This window comes from Talaromyces amestolkiae, assembly GCF_001896365.1.
Source record: "Talaromyces amestolkiae strain CIB chromosome Unknown scaffold14.1, whole genome shotgun sequence".
Taxonomy (NCBI): Eukaryota; Fungi; Ascomycota; class Eurotiomycetes; order Eurotiales; family Trichocomaceae; genus Talaromyces; species Talaromyces amestolkiae.
The window spans coordinates 523,075-541,605 of record NW_024468050.1 but is presented as its reverse complement, the minus strand read 5'-3'; the positions used below and the strand labels follow the sequence as shown (position 1 = coordinate 541,605).

The window sequence follows — 18,531 nt, the reverse complement described above, 5'->3', positions numbered from 1 at the left end:
GAGACACAAACAAGGCAGGAGCGCCTTCCCGAGGGGGAGTGCCTTGTTGACGAGGGCGGTGGGCGCCGTTGCCTGGGGCAACACAACCTGCCCTGCTATTCCCAGCCTCTGATAGGCCAGTTTATTCTCCGCATCCCTGTCCCTGGCCAGTCCTAAAACAGCCTAGCGTGTGGCTTCGGATTGCCTCCGTCCAATTTTTATTTCGATGATTGAGCCTTGCTTGCTACATTGAACGCAAGTGATTCTTGATAAGTTGAGTGATTCTGTCGATAAAGATTCAGAACACGATACGTCTATTTGAAATCTACGACAACGCGAACGAGCTCGCAACAACGAACATACAGCTGCATTTTCATCAGTCGCATCGGACGTGATCATGTCCGCGGGTTCCATGAGCTGGCATGGAAGAACCATCTTACAACCAGCTCTACCGGCCCTCCGCGCCTCCTACACACCATGGCTAGTCTCTGCACGATGGGCGTCTTCTGGACGGCTACGCAACAAGCCGACGAGAATGGCCCTGTCTCCGCATGTAGCCAAGGATAGTCTCAAGAAGAGAGACCGGGCCCGCAGTGAAAAGGGTCCATGGTCAAACCTGAACCAGACCACACCACGACTCCGCGGGGAAGCAAAAGCCAGATCAGACGCTGCCATCAAGCGGTCATCGCGCGGACGAGATGGAGAGGAAGGAGAAAAAAAGAAAAAGGAGGAGTCGCCGTTATACAAAGCCTTAAAAATGCAGACTACGCTATCGCCCTTGAGCTACGGTTTGCGAAATGTGATCAAAGAAAGAATCGCCAGCATCATGAACTTTGATCAATTCAAGCTCCTGCCTACCGTACAAGACTCGATCCTTACGCAAGCCCTGCCCGACCTCGTCGATGTCACGCCCACCCCTATTCAGAGCGTCGCCATCCCCGCGCTATTATTCGATGACGGCAAAAAGAACATAAAGAAGAAGAAGTCGTCGGAATTTCAATATAATTACGACCAGTTTCTATTGGCGGCAGAGACAGGATCCGGCAAGACCTTGGCGTACTTGGTACCCATAATCGACAATATCAAGCGAACAGAATTGGCGGAAAAGATAGAGGAGGAGCAACAACTAGCTGAAAAGGCAAAAGAGAACGAGAAGAAAGCCAAGGAGCGCACTAATGAACTCGAGTCTCCTGAATTGTCAGAAAATCTTACTACCTCGGCGGGACGACCAAGAGCAATTATCCTGTTACCAACATCAGAGCTGGTTGCGCAGGTTGGCGCCAAGGTCAAGGCATTCTCTCACACGGTCAAATTCCGATCAGGGCACATTGCGTCTTCTGATACGCCACGCAAAATTCGTAGTGTGGTATTTAATCCTTCTGGAATTGATATTCTTGTCTCTACACCTCATCTTTTGGCGTCAATTGCCAAGACTGACCCCTACGTTTTGAGCCGTGTTCAGCATATTGTTGTTGACGAAGCGGACTCTCTTCTGGACCGTTCATTTGGGTCTATAACGACTGAGATTATTGATAAAGCCGCCGGGTCATTGAAGCAACTGGTCTTGTGTTCCGCCACCATCCCGCGCAGTCTGGACACTTTCTTGCGCAAGAGATACCCCGACGTGCGTCGTCTCGCTACTCCCAACCTGCATGCTATTCCGCGAAGAGTCCAGCTCGGTGTAGTAGACATCGAGAAGGAACCGTTCCATGGAAATCGCAGTCTTGCGTGCGCCGATATCATATGGTCTATCGCCAAATCAGGCGAAACAGAATCAATGGGTGAGTACAACCCATTCATGGAGAAGGAGGTCAGAAAGATCATCGTCTTCGTCAACGAGCGCGAGGAAGCCGAAGAAGTCGCCCAATTCTTACAAAAGAAGGGCATTGATGCCATCCCCTTTTCACGAGACTCCTCCAAACGCTCACAGGAGATCGTCGACGAGTTCACTACATCCAGACGTCCCCCAACCACAGAGGAGATCATGGAAATGCAGAAAATGCGCCGTATACAAAAGTCTTCACTCCCATTTGTTCTATCGGAAGAGGAACAAGCGATGGGAGCCATGAAACGCCTACCAAATACCAAGGTCATGGTCACCACCGACCTTGGTTCTCGAGGTATCGACACTTTGCCCGTCCGCACTGTGATTTTGTACCATGTCCCGCATACAACAATCGACTTCATTCACCGGCTGGGCCGTGTTGGACGAATGGGAAAACGTGGCCGCGGTATCGTTCTTGTTGGTAAGAAAGATCGCAAGGACGTGGTCAGGGAAGTCCGTGAAGCCATGTTCCGCGGTCAGGCTCTGATTTAAAAACAATCCATTCTCTTGTATACTTTTGTAATATATATTTATTTAGGTACACAGCATCATGGCAAGGCGTTGGGCCGGTTTTAGATGATGGGAGAAATTCATGTACAATATTACTTTCCTCTTAATCTCTTTGGATATCCATGCATTCAAACTTCTATGACAGCCAACCTTACGACTTTACAGGGCAGTGGTGCAGTAATGGGACTTTATGTACGGTTGCCAGAACGTGAAGTTATACCTCATTCAGTATAAGTGTGAGGTAGTCACGAAAGTTACTAGATACAGTGGGATGAAATAAGTGTTGACACCCCCAGGTATAACGTAATACCCGCACAAGGGTGTTAACACTTATTTCGTAGTACTGTACGTAAATAATTATGATATCAAACATAAAAGCTCAAAGTGAAGAAGCTGGGCCTGCTTTCGTACATATGAAAAGACTGGCCGATGTTTTTAGTCCAGTGACAGTGGAGAGGCAAGCGTGCATTTTGGTAGAATCAACATCAAGCTAATCCCATCGACAACCCACTACCTCAGCTTCCTCTCCCATGAGAGATATTGGCCACACTGTTGGGAGAAGAGTTACTAACTTAAGCAGGTGACTAAATCAGCATATTCAAAAATTGACAGTTGAATCCATGTGCAGCATAATTATACAAAGCCTCGATTCAGTCTCTACTAGGATTTATATACACGAGTCTGTAACAAAGGGGAGAATGAAGCTGATACTGGGCAATAGCAATCAGCAACGTCAACCCAAACGTATTCGCGGGGTTATCGTTGCTAGTACGAACTAGCCTTCACAGACCTTCAGACGCAATTGACTCTCTGATTGAGTGACCTTCGCAAACAGTCTGATCTAAATCTTCCTTGAGATCATAAATATGCTTGGTTCCTGCTGATAGCCGAATCAGCTAGGGCTTTTTGTATCCTTTGTTAAAAAGCCAGAAATGTCTAGCCATAGCCAAACAGATGAAGACAGCGCTAGCCTATGCTACAACCAGCGCCACAGATTATATTACTAGGTAATATTCCATTCGTCTCAGTATAGTATAGCCTAGAGCTATTATGAGCAGATGACAATTACTATGAAAACAACTTTTTACAACTTGCATTAAAATCCGGATTTTCTACATAAAGTACGCGATAAGTTCAAATACTCAAGAGGGAAAAAAGTCTAGTTATAGCACCTAGTCTATGCACAGTTAGATAAAAATCCAACATTAAACCCGAAATTCGTCATGCTCGTTAATCAAAGAGGCCATCTTTTCCAACAAACACTCCCGCACCTACTTATCCGCCATTTCTCCCTATAGGAGCTTTTCCACATCTACCCCAGGAAGGTGATAGGTGTTTAACAATACGATATGTACAGGCGCAATGGCAAACCCACCTCTTGTGAGCCGTGCCGATTAGCCAAAGTTCGCTGCGATCATGTAACTCCGGTTTGCGGACGGTGCCAGTCGCGATCCAAACAAAGTCAGGTATGGCTCATCTGGGATGATTGTAAATATATACTTGGCCAGAAGAATTTTGACCTCTGATCAGTGCTACTATCACCCTGCCCCGCTGACAAAGGTGCACGGTTCGGAGGTGCGTAGTCGATCAGCCCGGAGACAAAGGCGTTTAGCTCGGAATGAAGCAGCACTGCCATCAGTTGGTACAGCTGCTAGTACATTGGGGCGCTCGGAATTTTTGGGCCCAACAAGCTATCTTTCTGTGTTTAGAGACACACCGCGAGTGTCAAAGGCTTCGGATAGGTCTCTAAGTGATGAATTTGAATATTGGTGCACCAAACCTGAATATGCAGCAGCCCGGGTGATACGACTTGCTTCGGCAATGCCCTTTTACCTGGAGCATATAAAATGGTACTATGGTAAAGGTCGTTTCACCGTCATTCCTGCGCCGACTGTCTTGGACTCTTTGTCCCAGACGGCCGCTTTTATGCAAAGCCACCCATGGAATGTGACAGAAAACTGGGCATCCATCTACAGTGAGCTGAAGGCTGCGACAAAAGCTCCCTTGGAGGTATCCTCCAACACAACTGCAGATGATTTCATTTCATTATTCACTGGTCCGCAATTACGACTCGAGTTCTTAGGCTTTGTATTTGTCATGGCTGGGATAAGTGTACAAGGCCGATTCCCCGGTCGACAACCTCTAGATCTGGGTAATGGCGAGAGCATGGATACAGATGCGTTCACGAAAGAGATGGTTTTGGCATGTTATCATTGTATTGAAATTTGTAAACAAGTCAGTCACGTCAACGATCTGACAATATGGATGCGCTACATGCATATCCTCTTGGGGGCGGAAGTACTTGGAGAATCAAGTGTGTCTCCCTCAACAGTGCACTGTGATCTACATGACTGACCAACTGAACAGACGAGAAAATCTATAGTCTCTTTGGTGACTTGGTATCTGACATCTACGCAATGGGTCTGCATCATCAACCCTCTGATGATATCCCATTCTTCCTGGCCGAAACTAGAAAACGGATGCTAGCTGTTTGCCATCGCACAGACAAGAATTTATCTACGGCCATGGGACGTCCACCGCGTTTACCTCATCGGTATTGTGACGAGGCTCTACCGTTAGACCTACCAGATGAGTATCTTTATGGAGAAAAAGAGTCTCTCGAGCGTGGTATCCAGAGCTTGGATGATGATGGCTGGAATCAGGACGGGAAATTCTATCCTGCGACACTGATGCGGATGCGATGTATTCTCTCCAAACTGCGGGAACAAGTTCTTGAGTTATCTCTCGGGCGCTCAACGCACCCAGATTACAGGAAGGACCTCTGGTAAGAAAAATCCCCTTATGTCTTGATTGTATATTTATTATTGGGCCAATCCGTATAGGGATACATACAAATTCTCACAAACTGTATTTAACCGAATCCCTTCCCGATACATGTACACGTCGAGCTGCTGGAAAGAGCTGGATGATATTGAATGTCTAGCACGAATGATTATACGCCTCGAGCACCTTTTCAGTGTGCTACAACTTCAACGAATTCGATGTCAGGAAAACAGCGAGGCAACTGGCGACCTACTTGATACCTGTCTCGATGTGTTGTCTATCGTCATAGATCTTACAGGACAATACGGCATACATCGGATTAGGAAGCAATTTGCGTGGATGGTGAGTAATATTCCCTGACTTCATAATCTTCAATCTGCTGAGTGATCAAGTATTTAATGTATGGAATACCTGCCTCTGGTGTCCTTGCAACGGAGCTGTACCAACGCACCGTTTCCAACCAGCCCCTACCGCCAAGTAAATCCCGGTCAGAAATCATTCGTACACTGAGCTTTCTGGTGTCTTGGGTCCGAAATACCGTTACAGAAGATCAGCCTTCTGTGACGGTTGCCGCGTGCTTGGAACTGAATAATGTGATTTTCAAAATACTGGATGACGCCCTTGATTATCAGCCCCCATCAGGCTCTGGACAAGATGATACGAGACAGAGAAGTGTGGATACAGGCAAGTCACTTGAAAATTCTGTCCAAGGTAGCCGAGGTGATCTGCCATCAGATGTGCTCAACATTGGTCTGGCTAGTGGGGAGTCTCTTAGTTGGTTGGATGATTTGGATTTGATTTGGACACCTCCAGAGTTGTCATTGATGTAAATCTGACTTATCTACTCACGAGATATATCTACTTGTTTCCACATGCACTTCTTGCATGCATACCAAACGATGAAGAATCTTCGATGACTTCGTTGATTACTTACCTATTGTGATACTAAACATTCCTTCACTCTTTAAGAATCAGCACTACCTAGTGATATGCGTTGCACGGAAGAAATCAGAGGCAGCATACTGCCTGGCCAAAAGTCAAGGAAGATCAAGAAATGGGCAATCCTTCAGGTCAGCGTAGAATTTTCCTCCTAATTTTTCAATTATCATGCAGCGTTCCTGCATTGTACAAGCATTTTGCAGCTGTGCTCCACTAACCCCGTTCACGTCGAGTTTTGTTGTATTCCAAACCCAAGCCCCCCCCGTCCGATGACCAACCAACCCTAATGTAATCATTGAATCTTTCATTATGTGTGACGGAGATAATGATTGAGTTTCAATAAGTCTTCATTCTACCACCACGCTGGGCCAAGACGTCGCACTGTTGAAGAAGAAGGATACCATTCCAATGTTGTAGGATACCTTCGACTCTCAGATCCAACGATGTCCGCAGTCTATAAATACATAGCTAAATGACTTGAAGAATTAAGTTTGATAAGATAATAATTGAAAACCTCGAAAATATACCGTTCGACTAAAAACGAGGCCCCCTTAATAGGGTGGTAATTTTAGTGGTAATATAGGCATGTTTTCCGTCTGTTAATAATAAGCTCTAGTAATTTCACGTAGTTATATATAAAAATCTTAGTTAAGAAGTATTATTAGCCATATATAGATCTTAGACATGGCAAAGGGCAGTCCATATGAATGGGTGAGGCCAAGCGCTAGGGTCTGGTAGGCTGACACTATATATCATGAGTAAAAACCCATATGTATTTACTTCTCAGACAATATGGACAAACAATACTAGAAACGATTTCTCAGGCCAAGGAAAGTAATTACAAGACGAAGCAAAAGACTCAGGTTCCCTCTCAATTCAAATACCCAGTCAGGACGTTCCTAGCATAACGCCCAATGCTGATATTAGGCTTGAAGACAATTAGGATGAAGATGACCAATACCTCCCATCCACTACTTGAAATAGTCTTTCCCTGCTCTGCTCTTAAATTTATTAACGTCCTCTCTTGCTTGGTCCAACGGCTTTTCAAATTGTTCTGTAGGCACGGGTTGCGAATTCTCAGGAATGCGGCCATTAGCGATCTTGATGATGTCAACCAAGAGTTGTGCTAAATTATTGAATGATATAGCACACTCGGTAAGGAGAACTTCCATGGCCTTTTGAGCAGTTTCGTCTGCAAAGAAGTCTCCGAGTATCTTCTGCTCAACTTCCGTGGGATATTGATCAGACTTCCTATCCTTTTCAAGCCGATCAATCACAGCTTTTGCGAGAGATCCCTAGAGTATGTAAGTTTTAGTTATAAAGGAAATAAGAGTATGCGACATGATACTCACCGTCCTAGGCTCGCGGACAATTTCCGTGGTAGTACCTTTTATGAATCCAGGGGTCTGGTTGCGTCGGAATCCCAATTGATAAGCGAAGTCAGATAGTGAGTCCTCCTCTGAATTGTAGCTAGTGACCAAAACTACCTCAGGATGGAAATTATTGGTAGTATGCAAGTATTCAGTGCCATGGCGTTCACCCTGGGTAAAAGGATCAGATCTTGCTTGGCTCCGCATTAACAGAGCGGCACTAATGCCCTCAGAAATGCGCTTGGCTGCTGCTTGATTTCTTTTGTAGTCATCAGTCTTTTCCAGCTCTTCTTTTTCAGCAGTTTTCTTCTTTGCCTCCGGGTTAAACAACATTTCGGCCACGTCCCTCTCCAGCAAGTCTTCGTCACCACCAAAGAAGAGGAAAACTAGGTTCCTAGTACAACGAAGCTGTTGCTCCCGGGTTTCTTTAAGCTCTTTAAAACGGTTTTTCGTATAAGCCTTTGTATCTTGTATTCTTTGATATTCGTTGTCAGGCATCACGTCAACATGCTTCGCAGGTCGGCGTATCTCGGCCTCTCGTGCTGCTTGTGCTTCATTGAAACGGCTCCATTCCGCATCTAACTGTTCCGACCTCCGAGCTAGTTTCTGGAAGGACCCAGTGATGTATACAAATTGTGAGAAATTTGAGAACATACAAGACAAAGTATATGATTAAAATAATAAATTCGATGCTTTAGCCAGTTGCAAGTTTGACCTTTTAAGTATCCAGCTCAGTTGACCGCTAATTTAAAACCAGTCTTTGCATAGTTCGAATCAGAAAAAGAAAGAAAGCTTTTCCGCTACACATCATGCTGTGTGACATGACCCTTTAGAAACTTTGCTGCTTTGCTCCAATATTTTTGATAAAACTAGTGAAGTTGCCAAATCCTTGACCAGACAATCTGCAGGTAATCTGGGAGATAGCGAGTTCATTGGCCATCGTTTTACCCCCGACTCTCGTGTCGCATAGTCTGATTCTTGAGCCATTTTGATATAGTAATAGCTGTCGACCGAGGGAGATGATCAAAGTTGTATGGAGTACAGTATGCGACACTACTATTGGCCCGATTCCCAGCGATCCCCAGCACTCCGATCGGCTCAGTAGCCTTTCTACTTCCAGTATCATGAGACTTGTCGAAAAAGCAATACTATGTAGTACTTCTTGGGCCACGTACAATTGGCATTTGTAAAAAGGATATGATTTAATTAGTTACTCGTCACATAAAGTCTTAGTACTGTGTCAGACCAGCCTCGTCGACTTCATGCGGAATAAGATACGGAAAGCGTATGGAGTCGACATGCAGTGCAGTCCTGTACGAGAGATACAGAGAGTGATGGCGAATTTAGCATCATTCACCATTTTTCAAAGCTGGGGTTGTGTGGTCGGATAGTATACACTGATAATTGTCATACCCCTTATTATCCCCATCAGCCTTTGGCGCCCATTTTCGGAGATCAACGTCGAGATACTGTACCATCTCAAACTCGTATTTCTTGTAGATTGGATAACCATCGGGAGAGCCCTGAAGAAGGATAGGCATATAATTGCTAAACGATACTCATACTGAACTAATGCATTCCCCATGCTTCTTCGTCAAAAAAAAAAAAAGGTCTGTGAAGAGTGTTTTGCAGGTTACATGCCGCTGCGAGCGTGTCCAGTGGTTGAGCCATTTGTTTGTATCATGGTGGACGTAGACTGGCAAGCCCGGTGGAAAGTCAAAATTGCTACTTTGCAGTGTTCTTCTCTTGTGCGTCCGCATCTAGCTGAGCTTGCTCTTTATCGTGCTGTCGGAATTTGATCCGCCTGTTGACATGTTCCATAAAGCCCGTGCAGCAAATCTGCCAGGTTCGCTTGTCGACGGCTTTGATGTGTTTCCATGTCGGCGTGCCCACTTGACCTTCTAGCATTTCACTTACTCGCTTCCCAAGTTCGCTTGGCTTGTCAAAATCAGTTGTCGGGAAAGCAAGCTACGACATGCAGTTTCTGCACATAGTCTACATCAATAGCTCAGTTCCGCTTTTCTTGGAAGAATCCTAGCTCGGCGGATCTCTGCCTCCCGTGCTGCTTGTGATTTCTCGAGACGGTTCTATTATGATACAGCAATAGCTGTCAACCGAGAAGGACACTTAATTATATGGAGAATAGTAGTGACGTCAAGAGATTGGAAGCTCAGGTTAGAGGTACTGTGTAGAGCTTTATCTGAGACATCATCGTCGTCGTCGGTAAGATTGATCAAAGGAACTGAAGTATTCAAAGCCAGAAGAGGTTCGGGTTATGATCGCAAGCCTGATAGTGCTTTAGAATCTTTGCATGCATGAAGCCTTTCAACCCTATATTCAAGCCCGTATATAAGTCCGTATATGAGTCTGTATATGAGTCTGTATATGAGTCTGTATATGAGTCTGTATATGAGTCTGTATATGAGTCCGTATGTAAGTCTATATATGAGTTTATATATAAGCTCTTAGAGGCGCGTTTTCTATATTCTAGACTATATTCATTAAGAGTATTATTGAGAAAAAATCACAAAATTTACTAACCAATAGAAATTAGTTCGTGGCAATTCTACCAGTATGTAGAAAAACGTATTACTAGCGAATAACGATATTTGTCGTTAAGGCCCCTACAGGCAACGGTATTGAGGTTATTTTAAGGATTTAAGATAGCAAAACCCCTATCCTCTTGTCGGTTAGAAATCGTATCCACTTACCTATTTAAGTTGGTTCTAAAAACTCTTCCCATCCTTCATATCAAAGCCTCTCTTTTTAAGCATACGCATTTTTCTATCAGTTTATTTTAATATATTTGTTTCACATCATGCTATACGCTCCATTTTCTCGAGCTGGCCGTCCAACCAAGGAAATCAACGAATTTCAAGAGGAAATTATAGCTCTTTATAGAGCTGGTAAGACCAGCGATAATATCGCCAGACATCGATTCACTGAGTATAACTTTCAGATTCATGCACGCACCATTCAACGACGGCTAAAAGAATGGCGTGTCACAAAGCGAGTTCGAACTCGGAAGGAACAAGAAGAGAACCTCGAAATACAAGTCGAAAATATGGATCCTGCCGAGGTTACTAGAAGATCAAATGATCTTCAACGAACTCGTGAAGACTTCAGTGTTCCGGGACCGGATTATTTATGGTCAATTGATGGCTACGACAAACTCTCTTATTGGGGCTTCCAGATCTATGCCGGGTTTGATGCATATACAAGATATGTCACATGGATCTATGTCGGGAATAGTAATCGGACTAGTTTCAGTGTTCTCCGTCAATATCTTGACACTCTAAAAAGTGAAAAGAAACAACCAAGGATGATACGATCTGATAAAGGAGGAGAAAATCCTTTGCTTGCAGCAGCACATTATGCTTTATCTCAAAAGCATAATGCGAATGCTACTCTTTCTGATTGTTTTTGGTACGGCACAAGTATGTCAGATCAACGCATTGAAGCATGGTGGTCTCAGTTCACCAAAACCCGCGCAAGGAAATGGCAGGTAGAGTTATAGCCCTTCTTTAGTTACAAAGCTTGTGGTCTTACTAAAATATCTCTAGGATTATTTTATAAGACTCAATCAGGATGACTTATTCATAAAGGATCAGCTTGCAGATCGTATCTCTATATTAGCAGTCTACATGCCTTTACTTCGCAGAGAGATCTCTAGTTTTGTTCAGGTATTGAATGTGCATCCTATTCGAAAGCAGAAAGAACGACCAAACGGTGTTTATGGCAAGCCATCCTTTCTCTATTTATATCCAGAAGCTCGTGGCGCTGAGGATTATGGTGTATTACCCGATGAAAATCTGCTTAACGAATTGCTGAATGATATGGATGATTGGGGTATAACCTTATGAGCCTCTCACTTCACACCTTTACATTATTGACTAATAGTGATTTCAGATATCAACGAGTACCTACCCGAGGAAACATACAATTGGTGTCAACAAAAGCTCAAAGAGTTAGGCTTTACGAACTTAACACCATCTGATGCATTTCCTAGTGGTAATCGACCACACTGTACTGCTTATATCGCTCTCCGGGAGTGCGTGAAGGCTCATTTATCTAGTGAGGAAGCACCTTTGCTGGCTGAATCGCAGCCCCCTACTCAAGAACAATTGTCAAGGCTTAATATGGGCGACGCCGTTGACAGTAATATAGAGGAAAGCAACGTTGGTGTATGAAGAAGAAGAGACTTTTTTTTAGATAGGATATTAGGCAATCTATATATCGAAGTGAAATATACATGCAATCTCGAGCACTTCAAGATGTCCTCTAGACGTGGCCTCTGATTGGATAGAATTCATTTGAATCCTTCAATAAAGGTGGCCTCTGGTTCACGATAAATTCTAGCTCCTGAATAGTCTATAACGAGGAGCTTTAATGGGGCGGAATATGAATCTATGATTTAATATCATGTATAGCAGCCTCCTATTGTCCCCATCCTCAATATGTCGAAAGCATCGATTATTCTCGAATAATTGTATGTCACGGTTAATCTCCATCATCCTTCCAACAATGCTGACCACAGCTTGACTGCCTGTATATGCTAGAGTCTATAGATACCACCACTTCCCATCGGCTTGCGGCTAGTATGGTTCATCGCTATAAATTTGACGTGCAAACACAGTATGTGTCACATGCTTCTTAGTCCTCAATACTAAGTATTCAGTACCGCTGCTGGTGATGGCTAACCGAATTTCGGTCAAGCAGCGAACGGCCTATCTGTGGACCGAATTCACTGAAACGAGATGTCGCAGATAATGCAACTCGTGGTTATTGAAGTTGGTCACCGAAGCGTTAACCAACGTTGACACAATCGGCGCTGCGAAGAAAGAGTAATTGCAATGCATGCAGTCAGCTTGAGTGCGTATCCCCCCTCGTCCGCAATGATCACAATGTTTTTCGCCTCATGACCATAGTTGTGTCGAATGAGATCGAATGTAGCGAGTTGAGTGGTACAAATTGGTCTCGCCGCACCAAAGGATCAGGAATCCTCAGTCATCGTGGAGGAGGAATCGGAGGTGGTGGGCCCATCATTTTGGGGTTCTTTGGACGTCCGACATTCCATTGGTGCAGGGGCGCCTCCAATCTGCTCAGGTCGTCACGTCGACGCTGTACGACTTGCGTATTCGTCTTTCTATCAGATCCGCCTCTTTTTGTCCTCGTAGAACTTTCATCATCATTTGAGCATATCTTTCGCGGCATGAACGATTATCGTTCCGGGAGTTGTCATCTTCAGAGGCTAAAGACTTGCATATTCGGCAAAGGCTTATTGAAGTTTAATGAGAGGAGCGTTGCTGTTACTAGACGCGTGTTCCTCAGCCTGACGAAGATGGATGTACGTCAATTCCATGGATCGCGTGCTCGAGAGTCGAGATGCGGTTTGTCAATTCCTGCAGCCCTGGTATAGCCTTGGACGCCTGAGATGCATTGCGCTTCTTTGTCGAGAGGGTTACCACATCGTCGGATTCGTCCTGCTCGATGTTTCAGCATAGTCTTCAGGCCAGTAATTGTTGATGCTCTGGTGGTAGAGTAACTGACCGACTCAACCACCATTACGTCAGGCGCGTCATATTCGGCGTGATGGCGAGTTCTCTTGGTGCCTTGTCCGGCGCTGGCATGAGTATGCTTGGTTTCAACAGCCTGAGATGATCCATTGAATTTGTCAGTAGTCGGGAAAAAATGTCGAACGAGACGACAGAGCGCGGCTTTTTTTGGGTGTAGGAGCCATGCTTGCTTGAATTGCACTGACTTCCAGATGAATGTTAAAAGCGCAGTCGGTTGAGTTTGGAAGATGAGAAGGACTTGACGTACCTGACTAATCTGTGAGACTGAGTTGCTTGAGTTCTACAATGCCCTCCCAGTAGTAGACCGATTTCGTAATCTTCTAAGTTCAGGAAAACCCGTAAAAGCAGTCAAGACCGACTCCTTGTCGGAGTCCACGTCGACAACCCGTTGTTTCGTAGGCGAAGTCTGACCAGTTAGCATCACATCAAGTCGCGTCGTATGTCTCTGACGGACGAGGCAAGAGAGACTACGCGTACTTACTTGCGAACGTCGTTGACAACGACCTCTCTTGGGGGTGGGTGCCAGCTACCCGGTCTAAACCTCTCGAAGATGCGCGACTCGACAAGGATCTCGACTCTAGCAGCTGTTGACCGAGTTCTAGCAGCTGTTCCGCTTTGGCTTCAAACGTAAACCTAAATCGATTAGTAATTATATTGTGATACAATTGAGTTATTGGTAAACACCTGTTCCTTGGTATCTTCAGAGTCAGGCCACATAGGGTCCGACTCAAGCTGACCCTATGTTTCCTGGATCAATTTGGTGCCTATATGAACCAGATAGATGATCCTTCAAACGGGGCCTCATTTTTGGCGCAGCTGTCTTTTTTCTGATTTAACGGAGAACCTTCAAGCATGATGAATCAGCATAACCATGGTGAGCATATTCTTCAGTGTCCCGGTCTGGTTCAATCAAATGCCTAGGAAGCGTGCCCGGAACCACTATATACGAAAACAGCATTTTCATCCATGGCAATTATCTATTCAGACTGTTAGCAAGAACTCCCTGAGTAGGAACATGATGCACAAACTACATTTTGTAGACCTCCAATAAGAAGCAACAAGACATGTCGACGGGTTGATGTGGGGGAGAGAAGGGAAGAGAAAATTTCCCTCTAAGGGGAGGAACAGTCAGGCAGCTTTTATATGTAGAGGTCGGGCAAATCCGTCGGAATTTACTAGGTCGGCGGTGCCCATTCGGTCGCTGCCCATTGTTTGCCCTGTCACGACAACATAGGCACAAAGAACCCGCGTTGTATGATGAAAATTGCCTTTGCTTCATTACGTGGGCACTTATCTTGTTCAAGCGGGAGAAAAAATGAGTCGAAATAAGTTTCATTCATGTATATAAAAGTTAGCAGTAATTGGACCAATCCAGTTGTCGCTCCACCGAAACGCCTGTTTTACCCTTCGTACTCAAACACCCTACCTGCCTTTTCCATACTCTTCCTCTTCTCGTCTGCGCTGGTCTGCCACTGATCGTCCATATCCTCCTCGACCTGGATCGTATTCCTCTCGGTATTCGTCTCGCACCTGTCCGCCGGATTTTCCACGTCTATATCATGGTTAGCTTGGGCAATCGTCTTTCAACCCTCCCATAAATTTCATACCCATATTGACGACCCTCCTGGAATCCAGGATCAAGATCTGCACGAATGATTCGTTCATCAAGCTTGGTTCCTCCGATATACTTCAAACAGTCGAGTGCATCCTGGTGGGTGTAGTACTCCACGAAACAGAAACCGCATGGCGTCTTCTGGAAACGATCCAATCCCATGACTAGACGTTTTATTTCGCCGCATCTATAATAGTCATATCAGTCTATTGTCGCTCAATGTCGACGTGGTATGAACGTACTTGGCGAAGAGCTCGTGGATCTGTTCCTCGGTTGTGTAGAATGAACTGGACCGTAGATTAGCCTAACTGTTATTGTAGTATGTCCGATAGCCCTTCCACATACAGATTGCCGACATAGAGAGTTGTAGCATTCCGCAGCTCGTCATTCGGGTCCTCGTGCTTGTCTTCTCGATCGTTGTATCTGCGGCGCTTGTTCTGCCATGGACGAGTTAGAGCAGGAATTGAGTAGATATGCTGGGAAGTTGGTACCTTGCTCTGGTAATAGGCGCTGGGCCTGTCCAGACGCTCAACCGTGTTATAATGTCTCGACATGTTGGAGTTTAACTGAGCTTGGTCTTGTTAAAAGAAGAATGAGCATCGCCGTCTCTTGAGGTAAGCTAGCTTGGCTCCACTTTTTAATTTTAGCGCGTGTTTGCCGCAGCTCTCCTCCGCAGCCCATCAACCTCATTCGATTTCTCTTCGATCGAGGTAAACAATGCTTATCCGCCTTTGGGGCACGTACGAGTATTCGATTTCTGAAATAAACCATTATTGAAGGTTTAGATGAAACTTGTCTACCGCGACCATGCCTAGAGTCGTCGGTCATACGCCGCCGTGGCTCTGTCGACCATCACCAGCTGCTTCGTTCTTTACACGAGATCCTTCCAAAAAGCCCGATAGTCGGACGCAAAATGGAACAGGAGAATATATAGGACCACAAAGGACTTTGGCTCATCGCGACACCGAAGTGTTTGCTGTAGTCGACAATCAAATACGTTGGGCAGATTTGTCGACATTGAAGACCGAATGGAGCCCAAAGCCCAAATCTTCGCCAAAGAAAAGTAAAGCTCCTACGAAAAATAGAACAGAAGATGATGTGAAGAGTGACCACTACCGGGTACGCAAATAGCTTCGGTGGCTATATTGACGCGATGTACTAACTGCAGTAGATCTTAACGGTCCCTGTTTATGGCCAAATAAAACAGCTGGTCATCTCACCAAATGGTGCTTATATGGCCATCGTCACTGCGCACACCGTTCATATTGCCATACTGCCAGATCGATCTCACCTTTCCAGCTCCGATAAGGCGCCCCTCCGCTTAAAGACGTACCAACTAGGTCCTACCACACATGTCATTCCAGAGTCCCCAGTCGTTTCAGCATTATGGCACCCGTTAGGAGTACATTCGAATGTCGAGGCTTGTATAGTGACCATCACGGCAGATGCTGCGGTGCGCGTGTGGGAACTGGATCGCAATAACCACTGGTCGTTTGATCGGCCGTCTTTGGCGATTGATCTGAAGAAACTAGTTGATGGAACGTCTTCAGACGAGGATTTCACTCCGCTAGGTTTCGGCAAGAACAAAGGTTTCTCTGCAGACTCTTTTGATATGGAAGTGGCCTCTGCTCGTTTTGGTGGCACAGCTCAGCCAGCCGAAGATGCTTGGGCGCCGATGACTTTGTGGGTTGCTATGAGACCTGGGGATTTGTACGCGCTGTGTCCATTACTTCCTTCAAAATGGCAGGCCCCACCGGCGACCATTCCTGCACTCTCTTCCACGATCGTTCCAAAATTGACTGCAATCGAGGAACAATATTCTGGAATTGAAGGTGCGGAAGATGACCTTATTGCTTGTCGACAGCAGTACGAATGGCTCAAAGAGATTGACGATCAAGATTCGGCAAATATCTCGGAGGTGGATGGATCGGAAATTCTTAACCGCCCTAATAACCCAAGTGTGATTCCTCGCTTGCAAGGTCCATTTCAATTCGACTTTGATGAGCAGTTTGATGATCTGGAAGTCACCGATTTTATCATCATCCCTGCTAGACTAGACACTGCAGCATTAATGACGGGGGAGGATGACGAGGGTATACTCGAAGAGAATGCGCAGGAAGGACTACCTTATACGACAATCTGTTTATCGACATCGAGCGGACGGATTCATATTTGTCTTGAGCTAGACGGAGTGGAAGGCCAGTGGCTTCCAAAGGCTAAAGCAAATACATTCACAACTCCGCTCTCAGAGCCAGCAGACCTCCTTCTCGTTGAGTCTTTGGATACCGTGAGGGAGAATCTACGTGAAGCTAACTCCTGGCCCACATTTACTCTGGACACCGATTCTCGATACTCTTTCTACCTCACAACCGCCAACAACGTGTCGTTTATTTCGTTGTCTTCCTGGGCTCAGAGATTGGAGGCCGAGCTGCAATCTGAAGATACATCAGGGTCCCAGTTCCGGCTTAATGTGCTCTGTGATGGAAACATTGCTGTCCGAGAACTACTCATCCAGCTGAACGAGAATGACATTTCTTCAGCTGAAGAGCCAAAGCATCTCACCAATGCCGTGCTTTTCTCCGACTATGATCTCGGCCAACTACTTCTGACTTATCGGGGATCGACTCCACAAGCCGTAGAACTCGATGAGCAGCAGAATACGGTTCTAGCCTCTTTTTCCGAGTCGTTGCGTGGCGATTTCGACAAAACGGCCAGTCAAGGTCTCCAGCCACTCGTCAAGCCGCGCCGCACGCCGTACCAAGTTCCTGCAATCTTCTATGCAGACGAGCCGTTGAAGTCTTTTATTGAGGAACATGTTCCACACAGACACAGAAACACGCTGCAAGAACCTCTCCGCCTCTCCCCGTCTACACTCGACATGGTCGCAGCCGCTCACAGGGTCCTTGCCGCCCATACCGGCTCACTCGAAAGGGCCGCAGCAGACCTATTCCGGCGTTGCGAGCGTCTCCGCGGCGAAATGCGCGATCAACTCGAAAGCATCGCTACAGTCGCAGATCGCATCAAGAATGTCTCCAGTCACATCGGTGAGGACGGTCAACGACAAGAGGGATCCCGAAGCGAGGATGCTCTTAATGATCGACTCGACGCAGCGAAACAGCGACAAGAAAAACTTGCACAGCGATACGCGGATATACGATCAAAGATGTCGAAATTGGGTGGTCGCCCACTCAGTGAGAAGGAGAAGAGTTGGGTGGGAGAAGTCAAGTTGTTATCTACTTCTATCGAGAAGAAGGTTGCGGAAGACGTTGAAGACGATCAAACCATGAAAGCGCGTCTGGAAACGGTAAGTATCGCCTTGCCTCACACTTGTCTCATACAAAGTCGAAAAGCTAACGCTCTATTGCCAGGCTAAATTCATCGCCGAAGACTTACTCGCAGAAGCAAAACAAATATCGAAGACCCAACCAACCACAACAGGACAGGAGGAACAAGCGGTCAACATCGGTGCCTCCGAACCCAAAATTCCGCAGAAACTTCAACGCGCCAAAGTTGCGGATGCGATGAAGATGGTTGACAGAGAGTACGTTTCCCCTTGCATCTACATATTCATATATTCACCGGGAGAAGAAAGCATGACTGACAACTATTCACTACAGATCTGCGGTAATTGATGCTATAACGACGCGACTCGAGCGGTTGAATACGAGTTTCTCATAGATTTCTACTTTCTTTTGATAGTCATTGGATAGTTGGAAAGCATGAAATTTAAAATTCAGACTCGTCTTTTCTTTTCATCTAGCAGAGACTAGTATGTCGATTAAATCTCATAGACATTCCAGGGTATCCAGGGCTCTAAGCTGTAATAGAAGTGTCTTCGGTAAGATATTGATACAAAAAAGTACGAGACCCAGCCAGCCATTTGTCCATAACCAATGAGTGTCGTGACACCCAGATGTATCCCCCCCCCCCCCCCCC

At 45.7% G+C, this 18,531-nt stretch overlaps 5 protein-coding genes across 5 annotated transcripts; 3 read left to right on the top strand and 2 right to left on the bottom strand.

The window, feature by feature from the left end:
* Nucleotides 1-376: 376 nt before the first annotated feature.
* BHQ10_007144 (uncharacterized protein) lies at nt 377-2,296 on the top strand (the record flags this gene model as incomplete). Its single annotated transcript, XM_040879808.1, has 1 exon — nt 377-2,296. The coding sequence occupies one exon, from the start codon at nt 377-379 to the stop codon at nt 2,294-2,296; it is 1,920 nt and encodes a 639-aa protein (XP_040735648.1).
* Nucleotides 2,297-4,135: 1,839 nt separating this feature from the next.
* Nucleotides 4,136-5,103, top strand: BHQ10_007143 (uncharacterized protein; the record flags this gene model as incomplete). Its single annotated transcript, XM_040879807.1, has 2 exons — nt 4,136-4,628; nt 4,682-5,103. The coding sequence occupies 2 exons, from the start codon at nt 4,136-4,138 to the stop codon at nt 5,101-5,103; spliced, it is 915 nt and encodes a 304-aa protein (XP_040735647.1).
* A 1,905-nt stretch (nt 5,104-7,008) lies between these two features.
* Nucleotides 7,009-8,061, bottom strand: BHQ10_007142 (uncharacterized protein; the record flags this gene model as incomplete). The annotated part of the gene is made up of 2 exons (XM_040879806.1): nt 7,009-7,332; nt 7,390-8,061. 2 exons carry the CDS (start codon nt 8,059-8,061, stop codon nt 7,009-7,011), a joined length of 996 nt encoding a protein of 331 aa, XP_040735646.1.
* Nucleotides 8,062-12,734: 4,673 nt separating this feature from the next.
* Nucleotides 12,735-15,149, bottom strand: BHQ10_007141 (uncharacterized protein; the record flags this gene model as incomplete). Its single annotated transcript, XM_040879805.1, has 8 exons — nt 12,735-12,890; nt 12,958-13,163; nt 13,465-13,616; nt 14,410-14,535; nt 14,591-14,782; nt 14,838-14,882; nt 14,941-15,032; nt 15,087-15,149. The coding sequence occupies 8 exons, from the start codon at nt 15,147-15,149 to the stop codon at nt 12,735-12,737; spliced, it is 1,032 nt and encodes a 343-aa protein (XP_040735645.1).
* A 253-nt stretch (nt 15,150-15,402) lies between these two features.
* BHQ10_007140 (uncharacterized protein) lies at nt 15,403-18,273 on the top strand (the record flags this gene model as incomplete). The annotated part of the gene is made up of 4 exons (XM_040879804.1): nt 15,403-15,714; nt 15,767-17,899; nt 17,964-18,136; nt 18,213-18,273. 4 exons carry the CDS (start codon nt 15,403-15,405, stop codon nt 18,271-18,273), a joined length of 2,679 nt encoding a protein of 892 aa, XP_040735644.1.
* Between the last annotated feature and the right edge of the window lie 258 nt (nt 18,274-18,531).